The sequence below is a fragment of the Rhodnius prolixus genome, unplaced genomic scaffold (assembly GCF_049639745.1).
Source record: "Rhodnius prolixus isolate KJV_2025 unplaced genomic scaffold, Rpr scaffold_7, whole genome shotgun sequence".
Taxonomy (NCBI): domain Eukaryota; kingdom Metazoa; phylum Arthropoda; class Insecta; order Hemiptera; family Reduviidae; genus Rhodnius; species Rhodnius prolixus.
The window spans coordinates 30903423-30921042 of NW_027411582.1; the positions used below are offsets into that span (position 1 = coordinate 30903423).

General features: G+C 31.5%; 2 protein-coding genes across 4 annotated transcripts in view; one reads left to right on the forward strand and one right to left on the reverse strand.

Moving 5' to 3' along the window:
* DNAlig3 (DNA ligase 3) overlaps nt 1–17620 on the forward strand; it is a 90884-nt gene that overhangs the window by 72099 nt on the left and 1165 nt on the right. The window contains exons 6-23 of one of the 3 annotated variants that reach the window (XM_074114908.1): nt 719–825; nt 1138–1349; nt 3184–3261; nt 3352–3514; nt 3661–3816; nt 4948–5079; nt 5177–5256; nt 5333–5420; nt 6288–6365; nt 7193–7316; nt 7411–7523; nt 7607–7711; nt 7799–7945; nt 8847–8948; nt 9033–9095; nt 9174–9265; nt 9696–9765; nt 15934–16033. In XM_074114908.1, the coding sequence (XP_073971009.1) occupies nt 719–825; nt 1138–1349; nt 3184–3261; nt 3352–3514; nt 3661–3816; nt 4948–5079; nt 5177–5256; nt 5333–5420; nt 6288–6365; nt 7193–7316; nt 7411–7523; nt 7607–7711; nt 7799–7945; nt 8847–8948; nt 9033–9095; nt 9174–9265; nt 9696–9765; nt 15934–16020 (1997 nt within the window). In that variant the 3' untranslated portion in view covers nt 16021–16033. Of the gene's footprint in view, nt 1–718; nt 826–1137; nt 1350–3183; nt 3262–3351; nt 3515–3660; nt 3817–4947; nt 5080–5176; nt 5257–5332; nt 5421–6287; nt 6366–7192; nt 7317–7410; nt 7524–7606; nt 7712–7798; nt 7946–8846; nt 8949–9032; nt 9096–9173; nt 9298–9695; nt 9766–15933; nt 16034–17620 lie in introns of all 3 variants that reach the window. The other 2 variants (XR_012454296.1, XM_074114910.1) reach the window with 2 other exon arrangements.
* Nucleotides 13695–17620, reverse strand: part of LOC141447405 (prohormone-1-like) — a 151813-nt gene continuing 147887 nt past the window's right edge. Inside the window, exons 3-4 of the mRNA XM_074114914.1 lie at nt 16360–16519; nt 13695–13948 (exon numbers count right to left, since the gene is read on the reverse strand). Coding sequence (XP_073971015.1) covers nt 13851–13948; nt 16360–16519 — 258 coding nt within the window. The 3' untranslated portion in view covers nt 13695–13850. The remainder of the gene's footprint in view (nt 13949–16359; nt 16520–17620) is intronic.

The following is a 17620-nucleotide window of genomic DNA, read 5'->3' on the forward strand; positions in this document are numbered from 1 at the left end:
AAGAGAAATATTCCTTTTTAAAATAGGGTTTAGTTTTTTTGAAAAAAAGTAAAGTTGTACAGTGGTCTAATCAGATTATTAGTGAAAAAGAGGGCAGATGTGTTTTAATTAATGAATATTGAGTTGTAACCTTCTCTCCTATTCATTGAAAAGAGTATATTCTCTGTATACGAAGAAAGAGCATTAGAAGGGACAGCATTATCTGGTGGTAGTAAAGAGATAAGAGCGAGTCTGCAGTTGAGGGTGTCTATTGGATGAAAACTTGCCTTACGCCACTAACCCAGTCCACCCAACCAACTCTAAAACCCACGTTTTCAGTTTCCAACCTGTGTGTAATTAATTTTCTTTTCTAAGTTGAAATGGTTCTTTGCAAATCTATGTATATTTTTTTATCTTGGGAGGAACTAACTTGTGGGTCCATAAGCGAAAATACTTTCCACTGTAGGAGAGAATAAAGAATAACTTCTTACAAAGAGACTGATAACACATAACTCAATTATGTGTAGCCTATGTCCACCAAATTCTGTCAAAATATTTTGATTGCTGTTGTTTCCTGAGATGTTAGCACTGTGCGACAGACATAGTATGAAATATTTTATTTCAGCTCTAAGTGAAAATCAATACCCACTTAAAATGTAATACATAAATAATTATTCTGATTGTTGTAATTGGATATATTTTATTAATTTATATACCTGTTTGTATTTGTCTGTTTCAGAATCGTATAAAGGAGATCTTTTATTATTAATTAAACTGCTTCTACCAGGTGTAATAAAACGTGTTTATAATCTACAATCAAAACAAATAATTAAGTTATTTAGTAGAGTGAGTATTAAAATGTAATTTAGTGATTTAATTTATTCATTTTGTTCAGGATGTATCTGCAGTGAGGATTAGATCCCAATCATCATTTTAATGTTCCATTTCAGGGATTTCAGGGATCTATTGAGCTTTTTGGAATTTTCATTATGTCTCTCTCCCTTTACATGATATATTTTAATAAATAGAATACTTTTATTTAATTTTTTTTCGAAACTGGGCCCTCTAGTGTCTATTTAAAATGCTATGTAAGATAGCTCATCAAAGGTGTTGAAAGTTACCTCTGTAAATAATTAATCAAAAATCATAATTTTACAGCTATTTGGTACAAATCAAGATGATATGCTAGAAAGCCTAGAACAAGGAGATGTAGCTGAAACAATTAGAGAATATTTTGAAAAAAGTGAAAAAATTAAACCATCTACCAAAAGTAAACTATCGATACAGGATGTTGATAATTTTTTGGATTATTTAACAAGATTAACCAGAGAGGAAGATCAATTAAATCATTTTGCTTCAATTGCGCCAAAGTAAGTTTTTTTTTTTAATTTCCGGGGATATCTGGTTTTGATCATTGCTTCATTGCAGGATCAATGTCGATCCTGATACAGCAGATAGAAACATGCAGAACCATATCAGACTTCCTGGTTGTCTCTTACGAGTTTAAAGAAATAGATCCTCGTAGTTATAAAATAAAAAAAAGGCAACTACCATTTTTACGCTTCAAAAAATAACATTGTTTCCTCTATAACCATACTTCTCTCCCAAACTCTTCGCTATCTTCGGTTATTCACCGATAAAGGACATACAAGTCTTAAGCGTCAAGGTACTTACCCACAATTTAGATAGTCCAATAGATTATACAATAAGTCAGTACTATAATTAAAGAATAAACATATTCATTAAGGGAAAAAATTAATGTCTTTCGATACAGATTATCGTAAGATATCGATTTTGTACCTAATTTCTAAAGTTCTCTCCCTTTGCCTTGTTTTATTTTATTTTATTGAAGGGGCAACGCTTAGTTCCTCCTTGCCTTTCAATATTTTAGAGAACATATTGCGCTTCATTTGCAATCGTTCTCCGATTTCCTGGTTGCATTTGACCTTCCAAGTCTGGATTCTCTGGCAGCTCTCTACTAATCCATCACTGAGTACAATAGCTTCCTCTTTAGATATTCATTTTATGTTTCTGCTGGGTAGCAGTGTACTCTCGTCTAATGAGGTGATTCATGTTTTTCATTGCTTTTTCGGTCATTGCTTCTTGAAGGAATTCATGCACTGCCTCAAAGTCCAAATCAAAATCCTTCACACTAATCTACACCCCTACTAATTATCCAATTATATTACTCATAACAGCCTCAATATTTTCTTACTACCCAACTTAATCACAATAAGTTGTAATAAACTTCACATCTTATTGCCTTTCAATATTTTAGAAAACATATACATATTTGGGACTGTCTGGGTGCCCTGAAGGAAATTAGTGACCAAAATAAGGTCTTTCTCGTTTGGGTATTTGGTCATTCAGGACATAAGGGAAACGAAGCGGCAGATTTATTGGTCCGGGAAGGCTCTGCAGGACACTTCGTTAGCCCAGAGCTCTGTTTTGAGGTTCCGAAGTGTGTTAAGACTGCGACCATTAACTTATGGGTGCAGAACAGGTCTCAGGAGTGGTGGCTTGCCATCACTGGGGCAGAGTCAGGCGAAGGAGTTTGTTAAAGGCTATTCGCCGAGGATGACTGCAGAATTAATCCGTCAAGGCCGTGGACATATAAGGATGATTGTAGGCCTACTAACTGGCCACTGCAGGCTCAGAAAACACATGCATTGCATGGCCTTTGTAGGTTCTGTCGGGAAGAGGAGCAAAACGGCACTGCATGTTGTATCAGTGTGAGGGGCTCTTGTTGCTAAGGATGTTACTTTTCGGGGAGGAAAATCCAAGGCCTGTGAGCTTTACCCAAGAGTCGCTCTGCAGCATTAACGAGTCTGATTAAAAGGACAGGTCTGAAGGGCGAGCTTTAGAGTGAGGGGAGCCACAATAGATCCAAAGGGGTCACAGTGGAGTAGGCCTTGAGGCCGCCCTAGTCTAATCTATATTCATATTAGAATCCCTAAGCCAGTAGCCTCACTTCTCGATCTCTTTCCTATAATCATGCCAGACATCTTAAACTCCACTGACATCGGGATTTACTCAGAGTTAATCTGTTATTATTTTTTTTTTTTTGTTTACCCTACTTTACACCTTGTTTTCCAGCTCTGGAAATATCTTGCCGTTGTAATGGTCAATAGTCAATTTTTGATTATCCAAAAAATTGGTACTCCATAAAATGAAGCTTTCATTTATATATTTATTTTAATTCAGGTGTACAGCAAATGATTTGAAAATCATCATACGTTTAATAAAACGTGATTTAAGGATAAATGCTGGAGCTAAACACATGTAAGTTCATTTATCAGTTTATTTATTTATCTCCTTTTAATGTACAGATTAGAACATAATTTCTTCATTTTTTTTTAATTATAATTTCAGCTTAGATGCCGTACATGCTGACGCATATGAAGCTTTTCAAGCTTCACAAGACATTGACTCCATCATTGAAAGTTTTCAAAAATCTGGTGATCCGACTTCTGGTAGCGTGGGAAGCAGTGTAGAAGTCAAGATTTCAGTTTTAGTACCAGTACTACCAATGTTGGTAGGTGATTGCTCTCTGGGTGCACGTACACAAAGTACGAAGTGTAGACATTCCCTTATTCTTTAAGGAAATTTGGATCTAGAAACCCTGATTTAGACATTAAATAGTTAGTTAATACTATCATCATTATTATTATTATTTTCCAGGCACAAGCATGTAAATCTGCCGACGAAGCACTTAAGAAATGTCCTAATGGAATGTATTCCGAAATAAAGTACGACGGTGAAAGAGTTCAAGTTCACAAACAAGGAAAAACGTTTAAATATTATTCTAGAAGTTTGAAACCAGTTATGGCGCATAAGGTGGGGCTTATTTGTGAAGTTTTCAATTTCTTGTTCCTTAATTTTACTATATCAGAAAAAAAAATTGCCATCATATTTTCAGTAATGAGTATTGAGGTCCAAAAAAGTGGGTTTTCTGAAAATGGTGAACAAAATATCCCAAATAAATAAGTAATAGCTAAATCGGAGGTAACACCAAGCCTGTTAATAATAACAGTAATTACAATAATAGTAGTTAATAGGGAAGGAATTAGAGCAGTGGTGAGAACAACACGATTCCCACGCCGAGTTGTTGGGTCCAGATCCAGCTGCCTTCTCTTAGATATTTCTCTTCCCAGAACTGTTCACTGTTTAGGTGACAGACTAGAGAACACTGTCCGACGGCACTGAAATAGGCTGTGGGTGCCGACGACCTCTGTTTTTGAGATAATTATGTTTTTGTACAAATAAGGGTTAAAGATTGCTTTCAAATTACTCTTTCGATAAGTTCGAAATGCACTTAAACATAAATAAAATGGCGTCAAGCTACAGAAGAACCTCACTTTACAAATCCAAGAAAAAATTCAAATTAGTGAAAATCTAGGCAGTTGAATCTTGCCAACGCAATCTGGGTCCCTCAACTCTTCATCCGGAGTCTTGCGCAGCAGTTCGGAGGGAATCTCGTCGGCACTCAGCTTCACCATATAGCCTGCCCATCTCAGTCGGTTTAATTTAATCCAAGCTACTAGAGTATGCTTCTTTGTTAAAGCAGACAGCTGCCTATTATTTCTAATTTACCAGATCGTGCCTCTTCGCATACGTTCCTCTTCTGAATTCATGTTTCATTTTTCAGTGGAAATGGCTTAGATGGTTTTCTCATAACTTGTATTTACTTTACTCTACGCTGATATATAACTTTTCTTAAAATCAATTTTTCTAGGCAAATTATTTTTAGGGCAGTTATATTGAGGAAAGTTGGTTTCTCCTAAAGTATCATTATTTCACAATGTACGGTTTTACGAAATTCGTTTTTTAAAAATAAATACATACTGAAAATTGAAGTTTGCAGAATATTAATAAGTTGGAACCTTGATTATTGTCTCATTTGAATGTTTCAATCCTGATTTCTTTAAATTATCGTATTTATATAAATATTTTAAAAATAATCTCCAGGTGAAACATCTCCAAGAATATATACCACAAGCTTTTCCTCATGGTAAAGACTTAATTTTAGACAGTGAAATATTAATGATTGATACAACCACTGGCAAACCGCTTCCATTTGGTTCTTTAGGCAAACACAAGGTAAGGTAATGGTGAGGTTATACATTTTCAAGTATACAAGCAATTTATACGTTTAAGACAGGGTGTGATTTTCTTTTTTCTATTTGTTTTCCGCCAGAAAAATGAATATCAAGACGCAAATGTTTGTCTCTTTGTGTTCGATTGTATATACTACAATGGTGAATCGCTTATGAATAGGTTTGTTCTCAATTTGTCTAGTAATAATGATGGTAGAAACTGATAACAGAAAATTGATTATTACTTTCATTGACAGACCACTTAAAGAAAGAAAAGAAATTTTACAGCAAAATATGACAGAAATTCCATTCAGAATTGTATTCTCTGAGATGAAACATATAGATGTAAGTATTGTGCATTGGAGCATTTGTTTTTAATATTTCTCTTTTCAATTCCGTATTAGTAGCAAATGATTTGTTATTAGTTAGTACATATTCTAAAGTTTAGTAATTTACAAAAAAAACTATGTTTATTTGTGGAGTAGTATTCATTGAAGTACAAAACAGGAAAGTTTTGAGCTTTTAAAATAACCTTCATAAAAATCTTCAACAAAGATCTTAATTTGAATTTTAGAATCACTATTTACTAATGAGCAAGTATATTTGTAGATAAAAAGAAGTGATTAATTAGAATTCGGGCTAGTGTTTTGAATTTAGGGAATTCATATCCGTATCTGGGGATGAAAATTAATTGCGTAGCCAGGATGTGGATGGTTGTACACTTCACTTGCTATTTGTGCTTGGTTATCCGAATGTAGATAGTGTAGCATCTCCTGTGGTAAGTTACAGCTTACTGGAAGTGTGATGTTGGAATACCTAAATGGTCGTGGCTGGTCCACTCTTGGAAGTTTAAGATTTTAAGTCTTGTATCCCTTTTTAAAGCATACTTTATTTATTTACTGATTTTGAATTGCTATTTTATTAATAGTAAATTTTTTAATTCTGAAGTACTTTTAAAGTAGAATGGTTACACATACTTTTACCCTTAAGTTAGTTCCAAGTTCGAAATATTTTGCATGATAACTGTTATTTTCTTTACCTTAAATTAGCCTGATTTGAGTCTAAGCATTGACCCAGAAATTAACTAATTTAAAGTCAGTGTTTTGAGATTGTAACAGTTTAATGTTTTTCTGACAACTTTCTTCTTCCATTATTCTTTTATATTCAACATTAAGTTTAATTATTATTATTATTTTATGATTTTTGTTTTAGACAAAAAAAGAACTGGAAATGATGATGACTGATGTTTTTAAGCAAGGATTGGAGGGACTAGTATTAAAAGATATAATGGTTAGTTGATTTTTTATTTTATTTCTTCGGTTTTATTTTAATTTAAATTCGTACATCTGCTACGAAGTTAGGTCTTTAACGAAAGAACACTGTCGGAATTCCCTGTCACTGAAAGGCTAGCATGCACGCAGAGCCGTGCTCTGAGTTTGCAGCGCTTGCGCTTATCTGAATTTGTTTTCTAAAATGAATTCCCTGATTAAAACTAGTGCACTTTCGGTCTCAGTACAATGTTCTCTCAGAGTCCATACTGAATTTCACCGAAAGTGAACCGCACAGACTCCTAGGATTACGTTCAAGCCCTTTGGTCTGATATCAGTGGTGGTTTCTTCATAACATCTATATTGTGTTCAATGTTGTCCTTGTTATCTTCATTATGCTCTGTCCATCTAAAAAAAAACTACACAGCTTGGACTCAAACCCAAGACTTCTGTGCCCAAAAGGGGGGTGATACCTCTCTAAATTAATCCCTTCTCTGGAAATTGGAAATTTTACTGATTCATTTCTGTAAACATTTAAGTCATTATGGACAAACTCTTAGCTTCTTCCACTATTTGTAAGGCATTTGTAAAATAGATCTTTGGATTCGAACGTGTTTTGTTGTAGTTATTCTATCTGAAAATATTGTCCATTTTTTGAAATTAGAGAGCGTATTGACTTTAAAAACTTGATAAGGCTCAAAAATCTATTCAAAAGGCTTTTTAAAGAAACTATTGTTAATGATTAAAAGGAGTTATTTCAGTTACTTAATATTTAATACCATCAAAGGTATTTTTACATAGAAAACTTCAAAATATTGTATGATCTATTCAATTTTGTTTCCCCCACAGAGCGTATACGAACCAGGAAAACGACATTGGTTGAAAGTAAAGAAAGATTACCTCTTTGGCGGTGCAATGGCGGATAGTGCAGACTTAGTAGTGCTCGGTGCGTGGTACGGTACCGGTCAGAAAGGTAATTGCAAGTAACGCTAATTTTTTTCAATCAGCTGTTTTGGTATCGATAAAAATTCCATTATTTTTGTTTCTATAATTAATTTTTGTTTTAGGGGGAATGATGTCTGTATTTTTAATGGGTTGTTACGATGAAAGAAATGCCCGATGGTGTACAGTTACCAAAGTGCACACTGGACATGATGATAAAACATTAAAAAGATTGCAAGTAAATTATTAAACGAAGGAAATATTATTCAGCAAATATTAATTATTTAAAATAAGATTTTAATAAAAAAAAATTTATTGTAGACTGAATTAGACATGGTAAAAATAGGAAAAGATTCTACCAAGGTTCCTTCTTGGTTGAATTGTAGTAAAACTATGGTACCAGACTTTGTCGCCCAAGATCCTAAGGTATTTAATATTTTATCAATTCAATTTTTTTAGTCTTTGATTAAGGAAATTATAGGTTGAGGCTCATAGAAATCCTTGATTTTACAGAAACAACCAGTATGGGAAATCACCGGAGCTGAATTGACCAAAAATATTGTCCATACTGCTGACGGTATTTCCGTTAGATTTCCAAGAGTAACCAGAATTAGAGATGATAAAGATTGGAGTACAGCAACTACTCTGGATCAATTAAGGGTAAATGATCTTTCTATTACTACATTTAAGTTTATTTTAAATGTTCTTCCGTTACTGTCAAGTTTTTGGAAATCCTTTTATAAGATTAGCGAATTTTTTTGAACTATAAATTGTTTACTTGTAGATAATTGCGTTTTTGTGAAGTAGTGGTTTGTATTAGGAACGCCTTTAAGCTTCCCTTGCGTTTTGAAGCAGTAGATGATTGCGTTTTTGTGAAGTAGTGGTTTGTATTATGGTTATCTGGAGCGCCTTTAAGCTTCCCTTGCGTTCTGAAGCAATAAAACAATCCTTTATCGTTAATAGGTGTTCATCTATTCCGAATTAGGCATCACCTCACTTGGTTATTGTAATCTTATGCATTGTGCATTAGCCAAGCTTGCCATTCCACTTTTTGTTAATCATCCCATCGTAATCTGTCCTCATTAATTCTTTTCCGAACTGAATTCAGGATGTAAAACCTAATATTTAAATTAATTTTTACTAATAAGCAGCATTTTCTAACTGCCATGATAAAGTGCATTCCAAATGTAATAAATAGCAAGTATTTTTATTTATTAAGCAAGTACAATACTTCCTGTAAAGAGATTATTGATTAGCTAATTTTTAGGGACCTCCATCTACATACGTCATAGTACATTACCCTGTTGTCCAAATCTTGTAGAATCAATCAACTACAAATGTACTAGGGTTCAGCACAAGTAGCTAGCTCTCTTTCATTTATGGTTTACATAGATCTCCTTTTAAACTGAAATTGTCTTATCCTTCTAATGTTTAATGAATACTAGTGCAGTTTGTCTTCGAAACTTTTCAAGACGAATAAGAGCCACTCCCCTGGAATCTAATATAAGCTAATCTTGCTGTGGTTCAAATAAAAATCTTTATTAAACGATGGATTTTACAGGAATTATATGAAAAATCAAAACATACAACTGATTTCACATTGGATGCTGATGTAGACGTCACACCACCTAGCTCACCAGAAAAGAAGCGTTCTCCAAGAAAAGTTAGTTTTTTTTTTCTTCTCATTAGTTTTTCTTTCAACTTCTTTGAAGTTATCTAGTTCATCCACTGTTTTTATTCATTACAGAGACCAGCAGACTCTCCGCCTGGAACTAACGCTCCAAAGAAGGGCAAATATAAAATCAGAAATGTAGGATATAGAAATGAATATCTTTAACTAAATGAACTCGATAAGTTTTTAATTAAACTATAAATAATTTTGTTTCAGCCACTACCTGATATATTTATTGGAATGAAAATAGTTCTGCCTGCCTTTATTACGGATAATGAACGTGAAATTTTAGAAAGATACTTCATTGCGTATCCTTTTCTGCTATGATTACTACGATATGGTAATGTTGACTTAGCATTTCTTGCTATAAATTTGTTTGAATGATCAGAATTAATTTTTTCATAAAGTTGCCTTTAAACGGGCCACGAGTTGTCAGCCATTTTTCTCCCCTAATTAAGACGTGTCAACATCTGACAAAGTTGCAGGCTGCCCACAGCCTTGATTGGTTGGAAGTGTTCTTTCTTTACAGATATCACTGTCCATCATCGGACAGTGAACTAATTATAAGGAGCTGCCGGAAAGAAAAACAAATAGGTAAGGACATGCAGCTTCGAAATTCCCATTTAGTGTTCTAGGTTGCTCGTCAGGTTATTTGTTGGATCTCCTAAGATTCTAATCATTAATAATAGTTAATTATTTGCGTGAAATTAAACTTTCTTAACTAAACTTTATAAACAGCTATGGAGGTGAAATCGTTGAAAATAAAAAGAAGAATAAAGTTACCCATAAAATTGTACCAGAAGATGAGGTTAGTTTCTTTTAATTTAATCATTTTTATTTTACGATCAAAATCGGTGTGGTCGATTTTATTAGCAACTCATGATGCTGTTAAAACCAACTCTAATGTCTCTAAAGTCAACTCTAGTGCGTCCATGATTTTTAGGGAATGTGTAGAAGCCCAATTCTTGTAGAAGCACTAAGAAAACTTGCTGGTGGTTTAGGAGTGTCCTCTTTACACAACGAAATAAATGTTGCTCGACATTATAATGGTGACTAACATCTTTAGGACAATCCCCAATTCAATCAAAAACATGTAGGTTTGGCCCGCCCAGCCTAAAGCCTGGAAAGGAGAGGTTTAAGAAAAATAACGCACTTAGAAATCTTGAGGGAGTTTTCCATCTCCATTTGTTTCCCTAAGGGTGAGCTATTTCTTCAGAATCCTATTGAGCATAAGTACCCATTTTTAAACAACAGAAAAAACAAAAAAATCTACAATAATCACAAAAACTACTCATCAGTTTGAAAAATTATCGTGCTGGAATTTTGATAAAATTGTTTATTCTTTGAGTTTAATCGTATCTTTTCATTTGTTCTGACCAGTTTCGTATTTTCATCTATTGTTGGGATTTTGAAAATGAAAATCATGAAACTAATTAATCTTGTTTCAAATCATCATATCCATATCTACATTATCCTGATTTGATTTAAATAAATTCAATTTAATACGTTTCTGTGGTTAGTTAAGTACACTAACAACAAATTTTATTTTAATTTGGGAAATTATTTGTTTGTTTTTATACAAATGGAAAATTTTCCATTATTTTCTTTCATTTAAATATTTCGATTTTTTTTTAAAAAAATATCCTTTTGATTAAAATATTCTTTTTTAGCATAAAATTATAAATATATCAAAAATTATCTGTGTGATTAGTTCAAAATCCGCAAGATGTCTCTGCAATTTTCGTTTGGTATCCATTTTGTTACGTCCATTTTTTTTTTAAGTAATCCTTTTCTTGTGGTAATACATAATTTATTTTGTGTTCTTTTTCTTTCTTATTCACATCGAAATCTATCAGTTTTTTCATATTTTCAAAATAATACAATGTTTAACTGAAATATCCATAAAATAAGTTAATGATTCCATTAAAATGTATGCTACTTTAAGTTCAAGTTTCCAAGTTCATAACTGATGAACTAACATAAGATATTGCAAGATTACAAAAGATATCGAATATAAATTTCAAGATGTATTATAGTAAAGTTATACTTCAAAGGATAAACATACATTTTATAAACAACAAAATTCTTGGATCATCCACAGAAGTAATTTGTAAGTACACTATAAAATACTAAATATCGACAAAGAAGCAAATTGATAAGTACAACTTATGTACATATTTCATTATTAAACGTTTTTTTTTATTTCATTGACAGTCGCAAGTAATGTTGTAATTGTATTAACAGTAATTTTCATCAGTAATGTTTGAGGAATTATCAGCCATTTAGTGAAATTTAATTTTTAAGAACGACACCGTCTACAAATACCTAGTCTATTCTTTAACGGATATTATTATTGCAAAAGACCTTGATTAGTTTTGGTTTTTTCATGAAATTATCCCAAACGGTCTTTTTACTGTTGTTTATTTTTAACATAATTGTTTTTAAAGTCTGTATTCGGTCCATTAAGAAACAGAAATGATTTTATTTTGAAAAAAGACATCAATATTCATTTATTGTGTGCACTGTTTGGAAATATTTTTCTCCAAATTTCTAGCTAATCATTAATAAACTGCCTCAGTTCTTCAGAATCTAGCGTAATCTGTGCTAGAAGTGAACTGCCTTGATAAAAGAGAAGTAGTGAACTAACTTGATAGTTATTTTCTCATTTCAGATTATTTAAAAAAAAAGATTCATATCTCTGTTTGCAGTTCTTGTATCCCATAATCTTTATTAGTAATTACTTAAAACATTTGGCAAAACATATTTACGATTGTGTTCTTATTTAGCATCTATTGTTAGTGTCTCTGTACAAAAGTCTTACAAGAACGATATCTACAATTTCAAAGTAACTGTAGAAAAGGTGTTCGCTTTTTTAACTATTCTGTAAGCCATTTAGTGAAATTTAATTCTTAAGAACGACACCGACTACAAATACCTAGTCTATTCTTTAACGGATATTATTAATGCAAAAGACCTAAATGGCGATATCTATCTTTAAGAAAGTATTAATAATGTGGCAAAAACTATAAAGTTTTAACAATAATTGCCAAGTTATAATTAGAGGTGAATAGAATTAAAACTTAAATAATTGGATTCTTGTGAATTATTACAGGGCTTATAATAATATTACCAAGTTTCATAAAACTAATTTAATAATTTTTATATTTAAGTTTTAAGGATCCTGTGGGATAACTTTTAATAAAGGAATATATTGAAACTTTTTTATTCTTATCAAGTAGTTAGAAAGAGTCAAGTTACAACAAATATCAGGTAAATTTAGAACCCACCTCTCTCTCTATCTCTCTGTAATGTTTGAAGTAAGTTTGGATTGCTTTGAAGTAGTGCAAGTACTTGAGAGTGTTAAATTACCTTTCTAACAAAGAAGGGGTTGAGCTTGTTGAAGTCCATTCTAACCTCTTAGCTTTAGTACTTCATGAAATTATGCCACGTTTCAACATCTTGTATAACACTTCTCGCTTCAACAGTGTTTAAGATTATTCCAGTTTTACTAGTATTATATAGCATTCCTCTCAGGCTAAACTAGGATATAATTTTGTTTTTTAATTACGATTAGATTTTACTTTACTCTGCAGCTAAGACAGGCAAGAAGTAACGTATATGGTAAAAATGACGTGTTTTTGAAATATATTGTTCATGGTTGGATGCAGCATCATTCTTGAAGCAGATTTACTGGTAGTTTAATTCTGATATTTGATTCTTCAACTGGGAACTTTTATCTTTTAAAATGATGCCTAATGTTTTTACAAGAACTGATCTTGTGCCGGTCTTATACTAGTTATATATTATATAGTTTCGGATTTCTGTTATTTAATAGGAGTATTCACTTGTAGACTTTGGTTAAAATCAGCATGATAGTTCATAAATCTACCGTGGTGTATGTTGTTTTATTGTGCAGCACTGCTTTCACCCATCTTTATTTTATGTCTTCCATTCCGCTTTTGAATAAAACCATTTTGACCACCTCCTGGAGAGGTTTTTGTCCAATTCTCCTTTCAATGGCTGTAAAGGGGCAAATGATTGTTTCTTTGACGTCTAAAATCCACTGGACTTCTACTACCAACTAATCTTACTGCTTACTGTGCATGTTGGCATGGAGAAAAACGTCAGCAACATAGTATTGTCCAGCTTAATCTTTTTTCCAGTAATAATATTAAAAGAAAAGAGGGAAATTCAAAAATTAAAATAAATACAAACAAACAAAAAAGTTAAACCAAATTCTCTGCAAGTAACGTGAATAAATTTTATTAATTTTATCATTTTTAACATATAAATTAGTAAAGTGTTTTTACATTGATCATTAGGGGAAGTTATGGATAAAAAAAAAATGTCTAAAAATGTATTTGGGGGGGAATTTGAGATTTTTAACACTTTTTTTTTGTATTAATCAGGTAAAAATTTAATGAATTAAAAAAGAGATTCATAACAATATTTTTTATTATGTGGATAATTCTCGTGGGTGATCAAATTTTTTGGGAAACTTATGAGATTTTTGGGGAAAAAATAATAATTATATAGGGATAAATTTTTTTTTTTTAAATTTTATAACAAAAAAACTTGTTTTTTACTATTTTAAAGTTTTATTTTAAAATAAATAAAATCTTTTTCTGATTTTTAAAATTTTTAAAAAAGGAATAACAAATAAATGTTAACAAACTTAAATTTTAGAATTTCGTGTGTCTGTTTTACATATTTGTATATTTTTGTTTCGATGACCAGTTCTTTTTTTTTTTTTAAATTTACAGTTTTTATTTATTTATTTTTAAATTTATTTATTGTACATTTTTAAATGAAGATTGCTTTTTCTTTTTTTGAGTGAGGGGGAGAATATAATGTTCTTCCGCCCCCCGAAAGTTTTATTTGATTTAGAAAAATTTATTTTCTAAATCTGAAAAGATTAGCTAGGAAATCCCATCTCCCATGCACGTTGTTATCGGCGACGAAGTTAAATCTTGGACCTTCACGTTTCTGACCTAAAAATTGAAAAATTATTTATGATAATATAAAATTTAAGAAAAGAAATTGATAATAATAATTCTAAATAAATTAACAAAAAAAAAATATATGTAAATAAACAACTTGCATGGGCGAAAATGGATTTTTCAATACACTTTTTTTTGTGTGACACACATAGAATTCTAAATTAACAAAAAGCATTTAACAACAGAAATGGTGGATTTTTAATAATATTAAATCAATTTAAGTTCTTAAAAAATAAAATTCAACAAGGCTTATTTACAACTTACATCAATTTAAATAACACTAATTACATAAAATTCTAATACATATTGTGATTTTACAAGCATTTTATTAATAATAAAACATGCACATTAACTAATTTCTATTACAAGTAAATGGGGTTTTGCTTAATTTAAATTTATTTAATTCAATTTCATGCAACTAATTTTTTATCTTTTTTCATTTACTGTAAATAATCCAAAATGCTTGAATCTGGTTTAGTGCACATTCTAGTGGAGTTCATACTTTTGAAATAAGACATTATCTACAATCAAAAATAAGGACAACATTTAGCGATGATGGTTTTATTTGACTTGGGTTCAAAAAGGTGGATTTTTTTTTTTTTTTTTTTGGCATCACCGAGTTTTGAAGCTACCAGAAATCGAGAAAAAAATGAGAAATTAATACGTGTTTTAGCATGATACTTGCTGCCCATTCATCTTTTAACATTTCCGTTTGCGTGTTAATACCCACCAAAAAAAAAAATTAAGACTTACGAGAAAGGATTTGACCAAAGTAGAAATAATAGTTTGTCCATGATATTACTTCTTCAAAAAGGTAAAAAAATGATGATCATATTACAGAATTATTGAGTTCCACACACAAAACAAAAAATAGTAGATTTCTAGTCTCTTGCAAGATTCTAACTCTTATTTTGTTTGCAATTTAGATTGCTTAAAAAAAAAAAAAAAAACAGTATAAAATTGTCAGCTAAATAATAAATCTTATCAATTGGAAGTAAAAACCCTCTTTAGTTCTTCAAAACTACATTTCGAGATTGTGTTTATAAATGATCAAATTCGTATTTAATTATTTAAATAACACTTATAATTTTCATGAAATTTCAAGTGATATTTTATAATTGAAAACACGAGTATAACCTACAGAGTAAAAACAATCTTGTTTGTCTCATAAAATTATAACCTTTAAAGTTGGTACCCCTCTTCACTAAAAAAGTTAGTCACCATTGGCGAATGACGTCACTGTACCTAGCAAGTTTTTTCTAAAATGGCTGTGTTTTATTGCAATTCATCTATCTTTAATTACTTTTCTATACTTTATTTTGAGGAAAAAAAAAAGTAAGGTGCGTTATTTTCAATGAAACTAAAACTAAGAAAAGCATTTTGAATTAACTTATAACAATTAATGTGAAAGAAAACTAAAATTCAAAGTTCATTACACAAGTCTAACCTTTTTACTATCTATAAGCCAAGTTGAATAGTTTTACACATTAAAAAAAAAGAGTATGTTTTACAATAAAAGGGGAAAAAAAACTAGTGAATAGTTTTACAATTTTACATAAAAAGAAAAAGAAGTAACAAAATGAATAAGTTATGTGCAATTATCAGGCATTAAAAATACTAGATTCTAAAGCAGTGTGAGATGATTCAACTACAATTAAGCAAAATTACTACAGCAGTTAGTGTTTTAAAGTATTATAAGGTATTTCTTAACAATCTCAGTTTATTTTCTGATTAATTAAATGTTTTATTTATTGTTAAGTGTAGAAAAAAAAATCAATCTTCTAAACATCAAACTCTAAATTAGAGACCCTGTTTTCATTTACAACATTTTACACACTGCTGGTTTAAAAAAAAAAAGAAAACAACTAACAGAAATTTAGTAACAATTTAAAATAATATTTATAAAATAAGAACAAACAAATTATGAAACATGCTATCTTTTCAATTTTTATTTTATTTTATTTTAAATTTGGCAGATCGATGAATCAGACAGGACATGTCTAACGATGGAACAACTATGGAAGAGTATTCGTGAACAAAAGTTTATTTCAAGAATTGGATGATAAATAAAAGAAGGTATAAAATAATTACACATTTATTACATTTAAATATTTCTTTATTCATTTTCCAGATTTCCTGAAAAATATTTGATTTTTTTTTTCAAAATTAAAGATGGAATAAAATTTAGAAGAAAAGATATGTGTACTTTTTAACTGTCTCTATACAATTTATTCTTATTTTTAAACGTTTTTAGGAAATATAATGTATATATATATTTTTAGTTTCTTTTAATTTTTTTTGGGAATCATACTCTTTTGGTCTGGGGAAAAAAAGGGATGTTAAACATATAGAAAGTGGGGTTCTTCTTATTTAATGTTTTGGAACACATAGTTTTTACTTGCCGAAGCAGGAGACCGCATTGAAGGCGCATTGTTTCCAATAGCTTCGTTTGCCTTGTTGTATTTCAGCAGCGCCTGCTTGTGCTCTTAGTCGGTTGAATAGTTGCTTTGCGTAAAGATAGTCTATGACAGCTCGGTCAATTGAACCATCATCTTCAACCAACTGTGAACATAGATTTTTTTTTTATACAAAATTATGGTCTATTTATCTACTTTTTAAAGCAATTAAAAGGTTCAATAAACTTTTCCTTTTCAGCGGTGTACCCTGTAATGAAATATTCATGAAAAAGCGTGTTTAATTTCAATATTATGCATGTTCACTAAAATAATAGGGCATTGTAAGCCCCAAATCACCCTTACTAGAGTCAATGTACCCTGAGAAATAGTATAAAATCAAAAAATAGTTCGACCTAACATACGTGCGGTCAAAGTTCAGTTGGAACCCTTTGACCAACTGCCTAGACAATTACTGTAAATATGTAAAAAAAACGTGAGACGGTTAATGAGTTTGGCTATCTAGGGACCCTAATTAGTAGTGAAAATCAAGAGAGCCTGGAAGTTAAAAGAAGAATTATGGCCGCAAATAGGTGCTATTTTGGCCTAGTAAAGTACATCAAAAGCAAGCTTATCTCCCGCAGCACGAAAATTCAAATGTATAAGACGTTGATCCGGCCAGTGCTTATGTACGGCTCCGAAGCATGGACCATGTCAAAAGTAGATGAGAAATCCTTGGCGGTATTCGAGCGGAAGGTTCTCCGTAGAATTTATGGCCCTGTACGTGATGGACAGAACTGGAGGATCAGGAAAAACCGGGAGGTATATGCTTTGTTCAAGGGGTTCCTCCGGTTGGATATCGTCAAAATTGTAAAACTCGGAAGACTGCGATGGGCAGGGCACGTGGCAAGGATGGGGGATGAAGAAATACCCAAAAGAATTATGGATGGTAGCGTACAAGGTCCCAGGAGGGTAGGCAGACCAAGAACGCGATGGCAGGACTGTGTGGCAAGAGATGCTTTAGCATTGCCTGGATTCCGTAACTGGAGGCCGGCTGCGCAGGAAAGAGACGCCTGGCGGGCACGTCTTGAGGAGGCCAAGACTCTTCTTGAGTTGTAGCGCCATTTAAGAAGAAGACGTAAAAAACGTCATTCACAGTTGAATTTCCATTGAATAACATTATTCAAACCAAAAACTTTTGGCTATACATTTCTTACTAATAAGTATTTTACAGAAGTACCGTACATTTATAATTAATCAGTGGTTAAGA